The 16,417-nt window shown below is 49.4% G+C and overlaps 2 protein-coding genes across 3 annotated transcripts; both read left to right on the forward strand.

Moving 5' to 3' along the window:
• Positions 1-1,504: 1,504 nt before the first annotated feature.
• On the forward strand, positions 1,505-7,883 carry commd5 (COMM domain containing 5). Of its 2 annotated transcripts, none has more exons than XM_049028494.1 (7): positions 1,505-1,935; positions 2,430-2,590; positions 2,726-2,754; positions 3,083-3,133; positions 4,340-4,435; positions 4,648-4,740; positions 7,103-7,883. In XM_049028494.1, the coding sequence occupies exons 1-6, from the start codon at positions 1,794-1,796 to the stop codon at positions 4,736-4,738; spliced, it is 570 nt and encodes a 189-aa protein (XP_048884451.1). In that variant the 5' UTR covers positions 1,505-1,793; the 3' UTR covers positions 4,739-4,740; positions 7,103-7,883. The 2 variants fall into 2 exon arrangements, with proteins under 2 accessions (XP_048884451.1, XP_048884450.1); XM_049028493.1 differs by lacking the exon at positions 4,648-4,740 and adding an exon at positions 4,825-4,900 and having other exon boundaries at positions 1,507-1,935.
• Positions 7,884-8,650: 767 nt separating this feature from the next.
• LOC125750545 (LON peptidase N-terminal domain and RING finger protein 3-like) lies at positions 8,651-16,417 on the forward strand. The gene is made up of 12 exons (XM_049028492.1): positions 8,651-9,444; positions 10,227-10,345; positions 10,531-10,653; positions 10,798-10,950; positions 11,118-11,313; positions 11,771-11,873; positions 12,342-12,456; positions 12,554-12,675; positions 12,939-13,097; positions 13,402-13,564; positions 13,713-13,862; positions 14,214-16,417. The coding sequence occupies exons 1-12, from the start codon at positions 8,826-8,828 to the stop codon at positions 14,370-14,372; spliced, it is 2,181 nt and encodes a 726-aa protein (XP_048884449.1). The 5' UTR covers positions 8,651-8,825; the 3' UTR covers positions 14,373-16,417.

The raw sequence follows: 16,417 nt of genomic DNA on the forward strand, positions 1-16,417 counted from the left end.
CTGCGGGGGCCGGCCTCATTGTCAGCTGACATTTCAGAAACAATGTGGCTGGTGTCCAGGTCTTCATCCGAATCTTCATCACCTGGGTGATGGGAACACCCATTATAATCAGGACATGATTGTGGTTAAACCCAATAGTGTGGCATCCCAGTTAAATCTAGACTGAAGTCCCATTACTTCAGTTTAGCTTACCCACAACCTAACGCAACATAACTATGGCTGCTGGTGCTGCTATACATGTCGTTTTTATCTACTAACGTGCACGTCTGGACAAAGTCCTGGACTGACCATGAGTTAGTCAATATTCGACGTTGTCAGGACATAAAACCAACGAAGAAAATGGATTGTTATGGAATCCTTTAAACTTTTTCTGTGGAGGTATAGGTTGTACAGTTCATCTTGATCTGAAAAGAAATCTGTATAAATTCAATCTTGGACATAGAGTAAAGGTCTATGAGACGTCTGCCAGACGTTACGCCGACGAAAAATTTGGACGAAATCAAGTGTATTTCATCGATTCAGAAAAAAAGGAAATTAGCCTATTAAAAGGCAGTTAGCGTATCTAACAAACAATAATATCCAAAAATCTTATTTTCATTATGTAGACCATTATGTTGGCCAGACGTTGTGTCGACGTCCGCTTTTGACCATCGACATAACGACCAACAGCCGACGTCGGCCCAACGAACCAATGCTAGCTGGGAATGTACTTTACTTATTACTATGATAAACATTCTCCAAACATAGTCTCTGTAGCTGAAATTGTATTTTTATGTCTGTTATTTTTTTTTACTTTTAGTTCAGTCGTCTCAACTCGTCTGTCTCCTAAGCTTTTATTTTCTGTTATAATTCTATTTAAAGTACTTTTTCTTCTTTTTTTCTTGTATGATGAGTAAGAAATTATTCTAACTCACATTACAGCTTTCGCCGTTTCCCAGAGAACATAAGATGAGGTGTCAGGCAGGTGGTTTGTTTTGGAAAATAATGCCCACTCTTTTTCAAAGAATTTCATAAATTCCTGGTCGGTAATGACACATTAAATCGCCAATGTTTAATTGCCGGTGTGTTTTTATTCTCTGTAACTGTCATGGTCACTAATTATGATCTGGTGAACTTGGATATCAGATACTTCTTTCATGATTGAATTACTGGTTAAAAAGAAGTTTAGATGGGAATAATTGTGGTGGACTTATTTTTATGACTAAAAATATTAGTTTTATGCCAGTGTGACCCCCCGCATTCAAAACGCTTCTGACGCCCCTGTGAGCCGGGATCCATTTTCATTTCCAGGGCGGGTTCCCTCCGTTGATTGTGATATTTCGCTACTTTATTTTTCAAGCTTATGCTTATGTGGAAAAAACATTAAGGGGATGTTTTCGGTCGAACCTTCGAAAATCGTTGCATTTCAGAAGCATTTCGGGATAGCTCTTATGCTTTCATCCAGCCTCCTTGCAGAAAGCGGCGTCAGTTCCCACAGTCTCCTACAGGGGACGCCTCCCCTGCGGTAGCTTTGCGTCTTAGTCACGTGAGAAGGCGGAAGCGTGGAGCCGCGCCGTCAGTCCTGGGGAGTCTCTGGCTACAGTACTGGATATATAAGATAGAAAGTGATACATTTACCTTCCTCTGGTGTGATCAGCTAGTATGAGCCTTCTGAAGATCCGATCAGGATCCTAACTCGCCTGTTCCCGCATCCGAGCTGCGGAATCTGTCTGATCAGCCGTTATTGGATCCCTTTGCTCTCGTTTGGGGATCGGCCGGATTTTTCAAGACGAGGAGTGATTTGCACCGCGTACATGTCCGTGCCCGGGAGCGCCAAGGGGGGCGTTATGGCGGAGGGCAGCGGGTTCCTGGGGGGCCGGATCCCGGTTGAGATCGAGGAAATGGCGAGGCACATTAGAGACCTCGATAAAGAGCTGTTCAGGAAAATACTGAAAGGTGAGTGATGGCCGTGCAGATCACATGCAGCCTTTGTATGTTGTACGAGCGCTTCCGTCTGCCTCATTTCACATTTCTTCTGATCGCCGATATTTGCATCTTATTTGCTCACACGCGGGTCTTATATGAAGGTACGTGCTTTATAATGGGTAACACTGGTAGAGTCTGTGTGCGTCCCTTCATGCACGAAAGTGTATTGCTCGCATGTTGCAACGCATTGTGCACAGATTAATGTTTGTATCAAGATATTTGCAGGAATAAAAAAATCACTTGCGGCTAACTTTATAGATGCAGTCCGTACGGGGGACATTTCCTACCCTAAAACTGTTAGGTAATTGGTTTACATTGCAAAAAGAGGAGGATGCCTTAAGTCTGAAACCCAGTGCAACACAAGACAAATGCATCGGATGAGTACTGACACTGCCAGCAGGTGGCACCCGACTGTAGTGGCTCTGTGCAGGAAAGATCACGTGATCGCTCCTTATTCTCCTTAGCGGTAGTGAGCGCCGTGGAGGGGAAGGACTGCAGGGATCTGATGAGATCCATAGCGGAAAGCAGTGACGTTCCCGAGGACCGCCTGAGTCTCATAGTGGCAGGAATGTATAGCCTGCTGAAGGAGGCTCTGAGACTTCCCACCTCTTCACTGAAGCAGGAGGTAGGTGGCCGAGGAACTGCACCACTTCTTCTCCAATGCTGCCGGATGGCTGAGGTACCTGCAGGTGTGCTGCTGAAGTTTGCTGTGAGATTGTTCTTCTGTTGAAGTTTATTTTGGAAAATCTCTGTATTTCAGGTCTTCAAAGACGATCTTCGGGAACTTAGGTAACAGTATTTCCCTTTTTTTTTTTTTAAATTACCTTTTCTAATTACTTAAAGCATGGCCTATCAGTGAAGTTTTGGGTTTTATTCATCTTAAATCTGTGATTACCTGCACAAAAACTGTCTTAAGTGTACAATCGACACTTGCGGTGGAGGTGTCACCATTTCATGGTGATTTTAATGAATAGAGATGTTTTCTTCTTAGGAATTGAGATGTAAATATCCAAAGATGGAGTTAAAGGAGCATGAAGATGATAATGTCAAAAAGATTAAAGATTGCTGTCACTTAACCTCAGGCCGGGCTTGATGATTCGCTGCTCTCTGCTTTCAGGATATCGGAGGAGTTCATTACAGATTTTGCTAGCGTTGTCTTCGGAAACAGGTTTGTATGGAAATAGCGTCTGTAAATGCCAGATTTCACAGTAAACAAATGCAGTTTTGATAGCTGTTGGTAAATATTCTTCGTGACTCTGTGTACATATGGGTAAAACTGGTTGCTTAATGTTCTGTGTAAGCACCCACCTTAGAATAGATGTTAGTTTCTTACAGAAGTACAGGTGAAATGTCCACAAGGATCTAGTAGATTTAACATATCAGTGAAAACTGGCTAGTGGTCAACTTTGCCAAGACTCTGGACATGGAAGGAAAATGATCTGAGACTTGATTTTATTGGACTCGTTCTGGTGTGGATTCATTTATCTGGGGGGCCCTAGGCTGACAACAGGAGACACACTCGTGTGTTGCCGATTTTTCTGGAGGCGGGGTGGGGCCCTAGTGTTTGCCGGGGCCCTGTGCTTTAGCGTAGGACAGCCTATGCATTTATTTGCCACTGAACGTGTTTTCTTGTCAATGCTGATGTCATACTGTGGCCCGTGTTTACATGTGGGGCTTTAGCTCTTTATGGTGACTGGAAGTTTCCAGAAGCGATGTGTGTCATACTCAAAGTAGGCTCACAGCCCCACGCCTGATGTTGATCCTGTAATGCCGATTATGGCCGTTGCTAAACACGCCTCAGGTTTGCACCTTTGTGGGTGTTCTAAAGCACTGTGAGAAGATGTTTGTGTCCCAGCTATCTGGATCAAGCCACTGGCATCGAGAATGTTCTTACGGATGACCGATGAAATCTAGTTCAGTTACTTCTATCGTCTCATTTCCAGATCTCACCTGTCAATGTTGCACTTTATCCCCCTGCATGTGGAATGAATTAAAACTCTTTCCTGGGGGGAGTGAAAAGCCCCATTTTAATTTGCCCACAGGTTCAGCCAGCAGAAGAGTGTTTTGGCAGACATCTGCAGTGACGAACGAGCTTTTAAATCTCTGATGGGCGGGCTTATTGCGAGCTGTCAATCACTGCTTGGTCCAACCAACTTGCAGCCATTGGTAGTGGCTTGATTGACAGCACAAGAATCCAACCGCTGGGGCTCATAAGGCCACTATTTCCCCTCTCGCTCTCTGTGGCTCCCAGAGAAATGCCTTTATATTGACTCTGGTTCACATGCCCCCCCCCCCCCCCCCCAATCTCCTGTAGCTGTCTACTGTCCCAGGTCCTTGTCAGTAAAGTACCCAGCAGCTGTGTTTATTCCTCCAGGCGCACGGCTCTGGAAGCTGCATACACACACCAACAACCGCGGCTGCCCAGCATCGAGGACCTCCAGTGGAGGGTGGATGTGGCCATTTCGACGAGGTATTCCTGTCCTCCTTCCCCGTGCGGTGCTGGGAATCCAGGCTGTTTTTGGCTCTATTATTAGTTTAGCAGGTACTCCAGATGTAAATTAGTCGCTAACAAAGTAACCCAAAAGTCCTGAGGCACAGTGGCTCTCCATGGAGGAGCGTTCCTCACAGACTGTATCTGGATGCAGCTGGTGTTCATGACGATTCTCCGGCATGTCCTTCCAGTGCTGGTTTGAGAAGATCACCAGAAATTGATTGCAGTGAGACTGGAAGGGGCCAGCGACTGCCTGTACCTGCTCTGAAGTCTGCTTGTTGATAGTGAGTTGCACTGCATCCTGACTGACAGATCCTTTACTCATCATGCCCCCCCCCCGCCCCCCCACCCATCTCCCGTCCCAAAAGCTCCTTAGTTCGTGCCCTTCAGCCGTCCATCTTGATGAGGATGAAGCTCTCAGATGGAAAGATCCACCAGTTTGAGGTAATGATGCGACCATGCTGCGCTTCGAAGGTTCCGATCCCCCAGACTTCCCATTACAGCACAGGGTACGGCTGCTCAATTAAGGAAAATATCATCCGGTATTTAGACCAACATTATTTAGCACGATTACCCATTGACTTTGGAAATATCATGCATTTATTCTTTTTTTAAAATAGATTTTCTTGAACTCCAAACATAATTCAACTGAGAAAAGAATAAAAAGGAGCTGAACAGGGATCCACCAGATTTATAATGCAAACCAAAACTGGAGCATCATTGTGAAATGAAATGTGGCACAATCTCTATTCGATTTGGCATTTTTCAATCTACATTTTAGATTTTATCTAAATAGCGGATGTGCAAAAAAATGACATACAATTGATACATCAGGGCCAGTCAGTCCCTGCAGTGATTGGTTGTTAAGGGCCTTTCTCTGGGCCCCTGCAGTGACATCACTCTGCCGACCCTGGGATTTTAACCCACGACCTTCCGATCACAGGCATGGCACCCTAACCTGCTGAGCCTCACACCACCCGCCTTATACCAAGCTGAGCACAGAACACATTTACGGAGAGCGGTGTGTTTGCGGAACCTTCCGATGACGCTGTTTACCGTCCGATGACGCTCTTTACCGTCCGATGACGCTCTTTACCTTCCGATGACGCTCCTTACCTTCCGATGATCTTATGTCATGTGAGCTTCAGGAAGGGAAGATTGTGAAGCTGTAGGAGGAAAGCTAAAGATGGAGTGCGTGACTGTCAGGGGAGGCAGGACTGACATCTGTAAACTGCTGATGGCCCTAGCAGATAAGTCAGTGTGCTGGAGTGTCCCCTTTAAGAGGGATTTTGAGGGACACTGTGTTCTTCCTAAGTGTTTCTCCTTTGTTTGACTTCACGATCATGCTGCATTAAGCCATCTGCTTCCTTTCGGACCAGTCAGGAGCTGTACATACACACAAACATGCCGTTTCTAACATGCAGGGTCTTTCATTGGAGAATACAAGGGTTCATGTCAAAACCTTCAGCTGTAATAATTAAAAATGGAAAATCACCATGACAGATTTTTTAATTAGAACTGATTCACTGGACTAAACGTGTGCTTGTAACATTAATAAAATGACTGTTGTATGTGAGATTCAGCTAAATCTCATCCTTTCACCCTGTATTCACGTAGAATCTATGCCATTGATTTCTGGGTGCCCCCAGAAATTGTGGCCCAGTTTGCCAGCCGTTCCAGGGGCATGTAACTAGAGGTCTGCCACATACTGGGCCATTCCCAAATGATGCTGCTTCCAGAGCTTTTATTGGCCTACATCAGTATGACACATTGTGACTATGTTCACCACCATGCTTTACATAGAATTTAATAGTTGTTTTTATCCAAACCAAAATGCATTTGAGAAAAGGGTCAACCAGTCCCTGGAATGATTGGGGGTTAAGGGCCTTACTGAGGGGCCTTGCAGTGACATCACTCTGCCAACCCTGGGATTTGAACCAGCAACTTGCTGATCAAAGGCATTACAGCCTAACTCGCTGAGCCACACACCATCGCTTCACAATTTATATTGATGTTCTGAAGTGCACTGCTGCGCTTTGCTCTGACTGGCCGGAGATCCACCGCTGTTCCATGTCACACGGCCGGCACCACATCAGGCTTTTGAACGTTCAGCAAATGCTGCGTTGTAAGAGCCCATAAAAGTGCAGCCTCCAGGGAATAGGCTGTTTGCTCATGTGTTTCTTCACTGGCACGTTACCTATTTTTAGAGCTCGATGTTTTCTGGTAAAGAGGTTCAGGTTAAGTACAGACAGACCCCGGCTCTCCTGAGAACTCGAGCGACACCTTTGAGTCACCGAACCTGGCTTTTATATCGATGATACTCTGATCTTTTTCTCTTTATTATTCGTTACGTGTTTTACTATCTGTTGGTCTATTTGAGTCCCCATTGCACATTTATTACTTGCTGTGACTCATTCTCGTTGTACTGCGTTGTCTTGTTGATTTTTGCTTTAGGCCCTGAAACGGATTGGTCCAACCCCGACTCCCATACTGTATACATTTACGTTCTACCTCCTGCACTTGTGATTTCGTGTTTTGACTCATGAAACCCTTTATGAGATTAATCAGGAATGCCGATGGGTCCCTTTTGGCGAGAAAGGGGAGGTCCTGTCTTTTCCAAATCAGACTCTTTTCACCTCCTCCCAGGTGCCCATCTCCAAGTTCCAGGACCTGCGCTACAATGTTGCCCTCATTCTGAAGGAAATGAACGACCTGGAGAAGAGGAGTATTCTGAAGATCCAGGACTAACCTCCCAGTGATGTTTAGCTCTGTCTGGATGGGGGACCGTGCCCCCCTTACTTAACTAATAAATCACCATATTAGCCCTGGCACATTTAGGCTGTTCTTGGCAGAAATTAAGTCGAACTGGCAACAAGGATGACATTGCTCTTTCTAACTAAACATGGAGCACATGTTCAGTGTGACTCGCTGATTTACAGCTTGGATCCGTGAGGCTAAAAGATGGTTACTTGCTTGAATTGAATTCGGTTTTAATTGTCAACGTATGTAATATTTCATAGGCTTCATATATAGAGGGGGTGGTCTGTGGGGTGCAGGCATCTGTAGTCATCAGCAGAAATTTTGCTTTAAAACATTGTCCCCCCCCCCTCGCATAGCCTACGGGTGATACGGCTACGGGGATCTGTGCGATATTACATGTTTCCTTTCGTACAGGTCACTGGGATACTGTGCTGTTATTTTATAATATCCAGTTTAACTGGTGCCATACAGCTCCGTTGATTAAATTATGATATTCACTCTGGAAGCACTAGCAATTTAAGTGGTTTGTAATTTGTAATTAAGTGATATAATATTTCAGTAAAATCTCTTCAAAGAAAGCTTGTAGCCCTCTACTGTAATCGTGATAATTTTACACTTTTTATACTGTCATTTTTGAAAACCTTTTAACTAAATACATTTGAAATGACTCGTTTCTGCATTTCTTTGTCTTATTGCTGGAATGCATCGCCCAGGATTCCGCTCTTTTGCTTAAAGGGCCCTGGCAGACACTTTCCTGTGGCACGCTGTGTCTAGTAGATGTTATCTGTGGGCTCCGTGGGTTTAAGTCGGATTCACACGCCTTGTAGTTACGCGGTTTTTAAAGACCGGCGTAACGGGCTGTACGTAATTATCGAGTCGACGCATGACCCGGTACTAAGTCCACAATAAACCTCTTCAGGTCCAGACAGGCTGGACGCACTGGCCCACTTTCCTCAAGTTATAGGAAGGACCGGAATCCTGTCTGAAAGCGGGATTGGGACCATGACAAACACACGAGGTGACCTACATGTGGCACGGCTTGGGACGATTGAATCAAGCTTTTTGCACTAAAAATCATGGCGGTACCGATGCAGACCCGAACACACGACTGGGCATCGATGTAAGTAAATGATGTAAACTCCGGGTGACGCATCGGTAGCGTAATCACGCGTCTATTGCGTTTGGGTTTAAGCTCCACGTGTGTGTACTTTCTGGGGATTTGTGTAAGAACAGCGCGTACCCTGCCTGGCAGATATTAAAGGATGCCGTGAAATATAGGCTGTCTGGCGCGGCCGCCTAGGGCCAGCCGGCGCTAGCCGATGTTTCAAACGCGTTTTGTTTTGTAACACTTTTTATGGAGCCATCCAATGAACAGAGCTGCTGGTGGTCACGTGATGCACTTTATGTAACCCTTATCGAGAGCCGTCCAATGAGCGCGGCCATAGTGCTCACATGACGCTCTTTATGTAACTCTGGCTCGGCACCGCCGAGCTATGGCTGCGCCGCGGAGACGGCCGGAGGAGAGAGGAGTGGAGCGAAGAGGGATGAAGGCGACACGGGGCAGCGAACCGCTCTCCAGCCGGCACCCTTGAGGAACCGCTTATCGGACATGGGCACCGAGAGCACGGTCATGCTGGAGCTTGCGGCCGAAGCCTTCAGCTCCGGGAACTTCGAGCTGGCCGCAGAGATGTACGGCGGCCAGCTGCGGCTCTCCGGCGAGCCGGAGAGCCAGCGGGAGGTGGCGCTGAGGCGGGCGGACGCGTTGGCGCTTGGGGGCCGCCTGGCCGAGGCGTTTCAACTCTACCGGCGAGCCGCCAGGCTGGAGAGGTTGCGGCCGGCGCAGCTGGAGACACTGCTCGACTGCTTGGGCGGCATCCGGAGAACGGAGAGTGCCTGGGGACGTGCGAGGCGGAAGGCGGCGGGATGCTTCGCCTGCCCCCTGTGCCTGGGCATCCTGTCCGAGCCGGTCACGCTGCTCTGTGGACACTCATTCTGCAAGCGCTGCCTGCACAGGGAGCGGCGGCTAGCGCGCTGCGGGGAATGCGGTGACGCCTCCCGCCTGTCCGACGTGCGCGGCTACCGGGTCAACGTGGTGCTCAGCAGCCTGCTAGCCAAGTGCTTCCCGAGCCGGCAGCTGGCAGTGCGCCTACGGCACGAAGGCGATGCGCTGTACGCCGAGAGGCGGCTGGAGGCCGCCTTGGAGAAGTACGACCAGGCGATACGATTAGGTAACAGTGGGCTGCCCGGAGCGATGTTACCGCGGGGCTCGCGGTTTGCCCGGAGCCTGTCATCCTGTGAAGTGACACTGTAGGGCTACCATTTGGCTCCGGGGCCGGTAATCCGTGTAAAGTGACGCAATGGGGCAGGTTCTGTTCAGGCCGGGCACGCCGAAGGGTGTCAGGATGCAGCCGGGCGATGGCAGTCGTTGTGTAACCCGCTATATCCGTATAATTGTGTAAGGGGTAATGAAAGTGAGGTATGTGGGTCAGTTACGGGGAAGTTCAGCAGGATCGGCTTCAGTGTGCTTCTGGTGGTTCTGTCGTTCGATTATTGTTAATAATAATAATAATAATAATAATAATAATAAATTAATCTTATTATTATTGTTGTGATCGCCGGCACATGTCCCGGATTCAGTGCAGCAATGTTTCCTGTAAACTCGAGTTAGGGTGTCTGTATATCAAAAGACTGCGCTTTCAATATCATCGTATACTTTGCTTCACCTGGGAGCGAATAGTCCGTTCGTCCCCACGTGTACCGGCGGAACCGCGCTGCTTATTTTGACGGCTTAATCAGCCGTAAGAATTCCCGCCTATAAATACGATCGGCGGTCGATTCGATCGTTGTGCCATTTCGCGTGTGTTGAAATGAGCCGACGGAAATAAAGACCCGGTGTGAGCGCCTCAGATGGTGAAGCAGGTGGAGGTGTGGGTGTGTAACCACTGTGTGTGTGTAAACAGCCCATGTTGTGTAACGCCTGACATGCTCGGTTGTGTAACGTGTTTTCCAGCTCCGGGGGACCACGTGCTGTTCAGTAACCGCTCACTGATAAACTCCAGTCTGAGGAACTTGCAAGCCGCACTGCGCGACGCAGAGGCAGCCTGCAGACTGCAACCTGGCTGGGCCAAGGTGACGATCCCGGGGAGATCGCAGACCTTACGGAATAATGTGGGGGTGGGGGTGGGGGTTCCCTCTCTGTTGTCTGTAAGCACTTTAGTGCATACTTGGTGTTTTGTAATCAAGGCTGCTGTACAAACATTTCCCAGAAACGGTTTCAGGGCTGACACATTTATGTGCTCCTTTGCGCTCCCTAGGGGCATCTCAGGAAGGCACAGGCTCTGAGCGGTCTGAGGCAGCCTGAAGAGGCGCTTAGTGAATACCTTTTCTGCATTGCTTTGGAGCCGGATAGCAAGCTGGCCAGGTCCGGAGCGCTGAAGGTGAGCATCAGCCCCACGTCAGCGGGTATTTGTTGGGGCGGGAGGTGCTCCAGCCCACCCTGTCCCGCCATCGCTTGCTCCTGTAGAATTGGTGTTCCCAGCTTGTATTCTCCCAGGCTGAAACAGCCTCTCTGTTCCGTCCAGTTGCTGAGTGAGCTGTTGGCCCCGCTGCCTGACCGGGTCCAGGAGGGGATCCCCAACTGCAGCAGCCTGCTGGCACCCAGGGGTGGGATGAAGGGGGGTGCCTTCCGGGCCTCCACTCCCTGCACCTGCTGTGGCCTCCCACACTCCTGCAAGGTCAGGGTCTGTGGGCGCCGCCTCCTGCCACGCTAGGAGGGGAGGGGAGGGACCCGGACCTTCCACTGGGGAGGGGGGTCTGCACATCAGCTGTTGGATATAAACAACAGCAGTGGTGTCAGGAGATTAATTTGTTACTAACGACTCCCATTTGGGCTTGTCTTTAGAATCACAAGAAGGGCTGCCCCGCTGAGCTGCCATCCAGCCCCGGGGGTCATGGGGATGGAAGTGGGGAGTCCGTCCAGCCCGGCAGCCAACATCCTGCTGCCCCCACCCAGAGACTCCATCAGAAGCACAAGCGTGGCTCAGAGGAAGAGGAGGGTGTGGGGAGGCACGAGTGGCCCAGCAAACGCCAGAAGTCAGGTGAGCCTGGGGGGGGAGATGTTCCACAGTGTTTAAATGAGTGACTAACCATACAGATTTGAAAGTAGCACAGTATTTCATAGCCTAAAACAGTATTTCCTTATCCAGTCCTCGGAGACCCCCAGTCAGTCCTCGTTTTTGCACCCTCTGTTCGCCCTGCCAGACAGTCCAGACATGAGCTGTGGGTCCCCAAGGATCAGATTGTCAAACACTGCCCTAACATAAACGTGATGAGTGATAGTACAGGGTCAGTCAGCATCTATTTTTGGGATTAAGGGCCAAGTGGTGATGTGATTACTCTGCCAGCCATGGGATTCGAACCTACAACCCTCCCCCCCGGATGTGGGTGCCGATGCCCTAACCTGCTGAGCTACACACCACCTCATGGTGATGTTTAGTGCATCCTCACACCGGGGTATGAGTGGCTTGGCGCATAATCCCGTCTCTCTGTTTGCAGTAGGGGGCCTGCAAGATGCGGATGCGGCCCCCCAGGCTTCTGATCTCATCAGTGAGGCTGGCGCCGTTGATGTCGCTGACCTCGAGTGCCCCTTGTGTATGAGGTAAGCTTCAGTCCCACTGTGGTAATGACATCTAGTCATGGCTGTGTGCCTCTGGTCACATGACATGGCCTCCACCATGCCTAGATACCCTTTCCTGGTCAACACACTGTGGCCCGTATTCGTTAAGGAAGCACTCCGGCACTCAAATTCCAGCCTGGTGCCGATCGCAGTGATTCAGAGGCGTATTCAGAGATCATGACGCACGCTGAGTCCTCTTGTAACCCGGGTCTCCCGGGAGGCTGCTCTGGGTTCCAGTTTCTTACCTCTGAGCCCAGGGGCATAAAGAGGGAACACAGGGTTCAACAAATAAGTGACACAGGGATTTCTATTTCCCAAAGCCCCTAGTCAGTCAGCATTTCTATTCACGGGTGATTATTTTTGGTTGTTTCTTAATTCCCCCTTCGTTTCTTGGTGGTGTAGGTGAAGCATGATACAATGATACACTCTTCTCTCGCACTCGCATTCTAGACTTTTCTACGAACCCGTCACCACTCCGTGTGGTCACACCTTCTGCCTGAAATGCCTGGAGCGATGCCTGGACCACAACTCCCAATGTCCCCTCTGTAAGGAAGACCTGTCCGAGGTGAGCTCCGCACGGCTTCTGTTAGCGGCTGCCCGGCTACAGACTGTGGACCTGGGTCCGAGCCCTTGACTCTTGTGGTTTTTGATGACATCCACAGTACTTGGCGCGGAGGCAGTACTGCAAGACTGTGCTGATGGAGGGCCTCATTGCGAAATACTTGCCGGAGGAGCTGATCGACAGGCAGAGAGCCAATGAGGAGGAAATGGCTGAGCTGTCCAAGTAAGGGCCCAGCCTGACTAGCCAATCATAAGTGAAGGCCCAACCCAGTCAGCAAATTATAAGTAAGGGCCCAGGTAGCCAATATTAAGTTGTTTGAGATAGCGTAGTACTGCCTTGCTTGTGTGCTCCAATAAAGCTTTTATGAGCTAGCTTCCTGCAGGCCAAAGGTGCACTCCTGAGATGTCCTGTACAAGCCGCGGGCCTGAGGCGGTTGATGAAGCCAAGTGGCGGACACTAGGGTGTGCTCTGTTGTCTCATTACAGCTTGAACAAGAATGTGCCTATATTCGTGTGTACCATGGCCTTCCCTACGGTGCCCTGCCCCCTGCACATCTTCGAGCCCTGCTACCGGCTCATGATCCGCAGGTGCATGGAGACGGGGACCAAGCAGTTTGGCATGTGCCTCAGCGACTCCCTCAAAGGGTGAGTGGCCCGTGGGCAGTCCTGCCCACTTCGATTCTGTCTCTGAGTGAGTTTGGTATGGAGCTGACGTCAGAGCAGATCGTGTCCTATGGCAAAAATGGCAAGTTTGAAAGGCATTGTGGGAAAACGGGCACATGGGAAGGTGTTAAATCGTGAGTCAGGGGGTAAGGGAGTGTGCCTTTAAAACACGTGCCTTTAATCGCTCCAAATGGCCAGGTATTGGCTAAATTAACACGTTATGTAAGAATAAGCACGTTTTCATTATTATTTGCTACTCTTTTTAACTTTCCCTCCCACCTTCCAGATTTGCCGATTACGGCTGCATCCTTGAGATCCGCAGTGTGGATTTCTTCGCCGATGGGCGGTCGGTGGTGGACACGATCGGGCGGCGGAGGTTCAAGGTCATCCAGCACCGGGAGAGAGATGGCTACAACACGGCCGACATCGAGTACCTCGAGGACAGGAAGGTGGGTGGTGCCCACTGGCCTCGACCTCTGTGCCGGCAGGGTCCGGTGGCGATGGGGGTGCCCCCGCCTCAGGAGGAAAGCTTTGCATATTAATGGCGAGGGTTGCCAACCACGTTTTGTCTCGGTAACTGAGGTTTGTGTCCGACAGGTGGAGGGAGAGGCCGAGGCCGAACTGCGGAAGCTCCACGACGCCGTCTACGATCAGGCCCTGGTCTGGGTCAACTCCCTGAAGCCGGAGCAGAAGGACAGGATCGTGGGCCACTTCGGACCCATGCCCGAGAAGGACTCGGATCTCCAGGTAGGGCTGGAGTGTGGCTCCCCACACTTTCTGTCACTGGATGTGTCTGCATGTCATTCGTGGTAACGTGACACTTGCCCAGTTCTACCCTCGATTCAGTAAGGTACCTTGCAGGCAGTAGGAGGTTCTGTAGAGAGATGAGAGGTGAACCCAGCTGCCTCCCCCACTGTCAGGAGTATGCTTTTGTTCTTTTGCTAATGGTTCTATACAGAGCAGCATCTTTGTGTCCTATATGATTGTGCTCTAAGTATCTGCCTCAAGGGTAGTACCGCAGGGCCCGGTATCCTTGTTCTGTAACGCCTTGAGCAGTTAGACCGCCTTCTGTCTCACCGCTGACGCCTGCCCTTCCAGGGGAGTCCCAATGGACCGTCCTGGTGCTGGTGGCTGCTAGCCGTTCTGCCGCTGGAGGGTCGCGCCCAGCTGCCTTTCCTGGCCCTCACCTCCCTGAAGGAGCGGCTGACCGGCATCCGCAGGGTCCTCCTCTTCATGTCCCGAGACCGCTCGCGATGACCCGGCAAGGACGGCTACTTCTTGCCTCCTCATCGGACCAAATCGGACAGCGTTCTGTGTGTAGCTACCATTGGCCGACCATCTATACTGTATCAGCCTATCGCTGCTTGGGTGAAGGCCTCCACATGGATTTTACTCGCTATAGACTGTGTTTTTCAACCTACGTGCTTTAAAAAGGACACACATTTTTTTTAAAATCTGTTTTGTCTGTCGTTTTCATCAGTCGGATGACTAATTCTGTGTCTGATTGCTGTGTGGCAGCCCTTAAATATGCATCATATAATCTATGGCCCAGCGGCTGCCCACATCGCTTCCTGCAAAAGGAGGAAGTGATGTAAATGTCCCTCCCCCTCTGCTGCCACTGAACTGTCCGCAGTTGCATGCGAAAGGCATGCAGACATTTTCGGGCTTACAGTCCTGAAGCACTTAGGAGCCGGGTTGGTGTGAAGGGCGGCATGATTCCACAGACCTTGGGCTGTGTCCCCTGGCCTGAAGACCCCCGGTCACTCGCAAACAGGCGTGAGATCTGTTTAAAAATGTGCTTTCTCACGATCTACAAGAACTTTTTTCATAAGGGAATGATGGCAAGGGCTTCAAAGGCAGGAAGAACAGCGACAGCCTAAAGTAGAGAGCAGCCACACCCTAATGCTCGTGTGCAGATGAGAGCCTATGCTTTCACTTTATTATATGCCTCTGCTTTTTGCCAGAACCCTCCTGTTTCTTCCAGAATGTTCCGGCATATGTTATTACGGCCCCGCATTATGCTGGCGTAGTTTGCGGCCATTTTGAAGTGAACATTTAATCACACATATCAGCATGTGTAGGGTCTCATCGCTATGGCTGTCCTGCGTGGCTCCATCCCCCACAGTGTGACCCCCCCACTGCAGCTCCCCGAGGCCCACAACCCAGATCGGTTTGTTCATGCACAGTAGCCAAAAAGGGACGGACCGGGCCTCGCTGGGGCGGGTACAAGCGGGACCGGGGTTTGGTTCTGTTTGTCCAGGGAGAGCTCCTGATTTTCCAGTAAAACCAGAGAGCTTGCACCCTTCCTCCCAACCCCAACCATTTTCCTTTTTTTGGAGGGGCATATATGGGCTTAGGTTTGAAGCTTCTGAAGGGGGGGGGGGGTTCGTTTCTGTACCGCAGTGTGACACGCTGACCTTGCCCTACCCTTTGTACAGACAGGGAGTTTCACTCTAAACAGTTTGACTGTGTTTGATGCCTCTCCGGTGACTAAATGGAGTTTGATTTCCACCGGGAACACCCTGTTCTGGTCACCGTTTCTTGCTCTGTGAATATCTCGTGCCTTAAGCTGAATTTCTTCCATGATGCTCACACCAGGCAATAACTGCAGAAAGTAGCATCTCCACAGTTCATAGGGAATGACTTTTGTCTTAAAATGATTTTTTTTGCTTTCAGAGATGAGACCCAATTTAACGATATAAAATGCACTTATGTCATACGGATTATGAAACTCAATCCGTAATAGTACCACATCTATTCTGATTCTACTTATCGTGGATGTTCTCCTTTCACCAATGGAGAGCCCAAATGTAACCTAATTTCAGTTTAAAAAAAAAATAAAAAATCAATAGTTAAACTTTTGTTAAATTGGGTCTGATGTTACATTTGCTGCAGGTTCTGTTACTGGAGTCAGAAAAGTCAGGAGTCCCAGACCCGCAAGCTGGCGAGAGCCGTGAAGGAGCTCTGGACTGACCTGTGATACCACCTTCTCCTGACTTTTCTGGATCCATCTGGTTATCCTGCACTAGTATCTACGTTGACCTACCTCCTTGACAGCTGAATTTCGTTCTTCCACTGAAAAATGCTATTAAAAAAAAAAAAAAAAAAAAGGATTTTGATTTTGGGTGTTTGTATTTATACAGTAGTGACTCTGATTTCTTACTGTCATAGTTGTGTGAAGTTGCCTCTCTCTGTACATCTGTTTACAGCGACCTGAATGTATGTTACTTCTCTCTGTCGTTTAGCCAGTGCTGTGTTACATGCTGTACATAGTACACTAAAATAAAGTGTTTGTTCTGTCA

This window comes from Brienomyrus brachyistius, chromosome 10, assembly GCF_023856365.1.
Source record: "Brienomyrus brachyistius isolate T26 chromosome 10, BBRACH_0.4, whole genome shotgun sequence".
Lineage (NCBI taxonomy): Eukaryota > Metazoa > Chordata > Actinopteri > Osteoglossiformes > Mormyridae > Brienomyrus > Brienomyrus brachyistius.